Genomic DNA, 3,846 nt, shown 5'->3' on the forward strand with positions numbered 1-3,846 from the left:
TGGACACATGTAATTTACTTTACCGGCCCCTCCCGGGCCCCGGCCCCCCCCCCCCCCCATAGTCTCTCCACATCCTGTGGGAAACACTGAAAAAAAAGCTCATTTTGACTGTTTAATTTACGCAGTGGTAAAAAAGGCACAATAAATGGGGCAAAATGTGAACGTACTCGTTCAGTGTTCTGGAAAGTTTCTCTTTATATTTAGTTTTGGCTTCGGCCAAGAATTTAATTTCAGTGCATCCCTGGTTGCTAGTTGGGACATTGTGAAATCCTGGAGTATATAACTGTATATTCTGACCTTCTGTCATTTCCAACACATTAATCTTTATGTGAGTGATTGTAAACGTTACGTTTCAAAGCTGCTTGTTTTTGCAGCGATGGCACAAACGTTACTGCGGGATGAGACGGACTCGCTGTACCTAATAAACTGGACACTGAAAGTCGTTTACTAGAGACACAGAAATCCAGACATTTGCGAAGCTTTCTGAACTTTCTGAACGGTGTAAATGAGGAATAATTCAGCAGAAAAGCCAATGTTCAGTTTAGATTCATGTCTTCAGCTGATTCCCAGCACAACGACGTTCATGTTGGCGACATCACGACTTTAGATTTGAGATAATTTAATTAAAAACAATCTTAAAGAAAAAGTTCAGATAGCAAAACTTTTCTTTGATGTAAAACAAATCATGACGGAGCCCGAAGGTGACGAGACGTCAAACAGCTGATCAGATGTTGGAATTCTGTTATTCAGCTTCCAGCCTCTTAAACCCCCCTCTGTGTTTCCTCCCCAGCCGAACCAGGTGGAGCCGGTGGTACCGGGCTCCAAGGTGGCTTTGGGTCGGCGGGAGCACCAGACCCTGCAGCACCGACACCACCAGCGATCCCGCTGCCGCCCCCCCAAAGGCATGTACCTGACCCAGGAGGACGTGGTGGCCGTGTCCTGCAGCGCCTCGGCCGCCAACACCCTCCTCCGTCAGCTGGACATGGAGCTGGTGTCCCTCAAGAGACAGGTAGGAGGCTGCCCTCCTCCTCCTCCTCCTCCCGAATGTTCAGGGCCAAACCTCAGGATCAGACAGAATGTAGGTTTCCTCAAGTTTAATACTGCATGTTGTCGTTTTCACTGAGTTTGTTGCGACTGAAAGAGCCACGAAAGAGCAACTAGCTCCAGGTCCACACTACACTGAGCATGTGCGTGCCGGTGTAAACGGGAAGCAGAATACCGTCTACTCTGCAGCGATGGGGAAGAATCACAGCAGAGATTTCTCTGCACGGAGCGACAGCGAGGTGGAACTGTTACTGAGAGGAACACGGGGACAAAGAGGCTGTGGCGGCGAGTAAAAACGGAGACGTGCACAGGACAGAAATGTTATTTACACAGCACAGAATATTTAAATAAAACTTCGCCAGCAGCATCGTGTTTCTGCTTTGCGTGACTGATAAGAGTTAGGGCTGTGGAAAATAATAGGTAATAATAGATTTTTAATCGTGTTGCGGAGGTGCAGCTCTGGACCGTCAGCGCGGTCAACACAACGGAGACGTGTGGTTCTTCCTGTTCGGCACAGACAGACAGCTGCTGGTTGAGTGACTGCTGCTACTAAACTTTACACATGATCAATAAAATCAACGTGTAACTCATGTTAATGATTTTGACCTGCACGCTGTGCAGCACGGGACGCTCAGCGAGGTGACGGGCGGCAGTAGGTGACGGTGGAAGCATTGTTGTTAAATACTTTGCTTTAAAGGAGACCTATTAAACTGCTTTTCCAGTCCTATATTGTAGTTCTGTGACTTTGAATGATTCAAAGTTAGACTCTTCATGTAGGCCTTCATTTCAGCCTCTGTCTGAAACAAGCTGTAGATGCTCCTGTCTCTTTAAGTCCCCCCTCTCAAAGCCCACTGTCTTCTGATTGGCCAAGACCTGAAGCATGTTACCAGGCTGTTGTTGTCGCTGGGCAGAACAGGCAGACTGAGCGTTGCTGTGGGAGCACATGACCATATATGGCACAGCGGCTCCGTCTGGCTCCTGGTGTCGTATTACGGAGCCAGAGCTTCAGAACAGGAGGAAATCTGAGGTTTCTGCTCACAGTCATGTCTTATAAATGCTTTAATCTCATTTTTTGAAGCTTTGGCCATGTTTAACATGAACATCCAACATTGTAAGAATGTAGGTAAGCCATAAAATGTGGAAAAGCATAATAGGTCTCCTTTAAAAGTACCAAGTAGTCACACAGTGAGAAAAATACATCTTTATCCTGTTTGTTTTATAGTCGCATCGTAGCCTCATAATCATAATGAGGTGCCTATAAAAACCCTTGAGGTGACGCGTCGAGATGCGCTAACACGCCGCCCCGGAGTTTAAAACCAGAACGGGGTCAGCAGCGTTTTCAGACTTCACCGCTTCAGTCTGGACGGGAGGAAACGTAGCAGAAGGGAGTAGGAGTGTGGGCGGAGCCTCAGGAGCCGTTCAGGAGCTTTCTGCCGTATCGTCCTGCGATCGTAGACGTTTTGGTTTCAGAGCGCTTTGTTGGTTTACAAGTTTAAATCAAAAGAAGTCCTCAGAGTGCCCAGAGAAATGTGAACGTTCACACTCGGTCTCAGTCAGAAGCTCCTGAACATCTACTGAGAGACGGTTTGAGTGTCAGCGATAATTTCACTGTAAATCATCACATTAGCTGCGCTTAGCATTAGCACGCTAACATTGGTATGTCGCTATTAGCACATTTAACTGTTCAGCATCAGTGTTTTAAGTAACTCACCACACAGCCAGAGATCATCGCTGAACTCTGCGGCTCATTCCTTCTCCAAATACTTCGCCTCGCGTGAGGTCGGGCTGGCCAGGTAGCACAGGTGAAAGACCCCAGGAGTCGTCCTGTCTGATGCCTGTCCGTGTTAGTGTTCTGCCTGGGCTGCGCTGCCCCCTGGTGGTGACACCTGATGAGTGTTTGTGTCGTCTTCTTCTTCAGGTCCAGAACGCCAAACAGATGAACAGCGGGCTGAAACACGTTGTGGAGTCTGGGATTGAAGAGTTCAGGCTGCCGGAGGTACTGATCCAAACACACTGCCGCTCAGCAAAGAATAACGACACACATTCATTTATTTCCTCTCGCACATCAAGTGAAACCTTCAAGACATTTTGTCAACAGAAGCTGGAACGCTTCAGTGCACGAAGTTACAAACCAGCCGAAAGTATGTAAAAGTGTTCGACCATGGAAGTACAGACCTCATTCTGACAAACAAGTACTTTTGATACTTTGAGTACATTCTGCTGATAGTACTGTTGTACTTTTACTGAAGTGAAATTTTGAATGCAGGACTTTTACTTGCAATCTAGTATTTCTATAGTGCAGAATCAGGAGATTCAAATGACGTCCTGTCTGCGCAGCAGAGACGCACTTTTTCACCTTGCCAACGAATTTGACAATCGATTCATTCCTGACGTCATCGGGCCGTAGCGACACCGTCACCTTAACGGAGTAAAGTGAACAGTAAAGTTACTAAAACAACATCAGCGCTGCAGTAACACCTTCACCACCTCAAACCTCCAGAGCGTGGCAGCGTTTCACTCTTCACTCATCCAGAAAGGTCGTGAACTGCAGCGTCTGCAAAGCTGAGCTCTCCTGCAGACACCGGAGCGTCTGAAGAGGAGGCGCGTAACGTCGTGTCTCTGTGGACGATGAAGACTCGTCTCTGTAAGCTAGTTGGCGAGCTAGCGTCACGTTAAAGCCTGTTGCTTCAGTTTCCCTTGGTCGATTCTACGGATTTTTACAATCATAAACGATGCGTCGCTCATGGTGACGTTCGCAGCTGGAGAACATGTTGCTGCAGAGTGAGCAAGATCAAAGAAGAG

At 47.5% G+C, this 3,846-nt stretch overlaps 1 protein-coding gene across 1 annotated transcript in view; it reads left to right on the forward strand.

The window, feature by feature from the left end:
• rcor3 (REST corepressor 3) overlaps positions 1-3,846 on the forward strand; it is an 18,892-nt gene that overhangs the window by 1,072 nt on the left and 13,974 nt on the right. The window contains exons 2-3 of the mRNA XM_046048408.1: positions 791-1,078; positions 2,963-3,040. Of these exons, the coding sequence (XP_045904364.1) occupies positions 791-1,078; positions 2,963-3,040 (366 nt within the window). The remainder of the gene's footprint in view (positions 1-790; positions 1,079-2,962; positions 3,041-3,846) is intronic.

This window comes from Micropterus dolomieu, linkage group LG04 (genome assembly GCF_021292245.1).
Source record: "Micropterus dolomieu isolate WLL.071019.BEF.003 ecotype Adirondacks linkage group LG04, ASM2129224v1, whole genome shotgun sequence".
NCBI lineage: Eukaryota > Metazoa > Chordata > Actinopteri > Centrarchiformes > Centrarchidae > Micropterus > Micropterus dolomieu.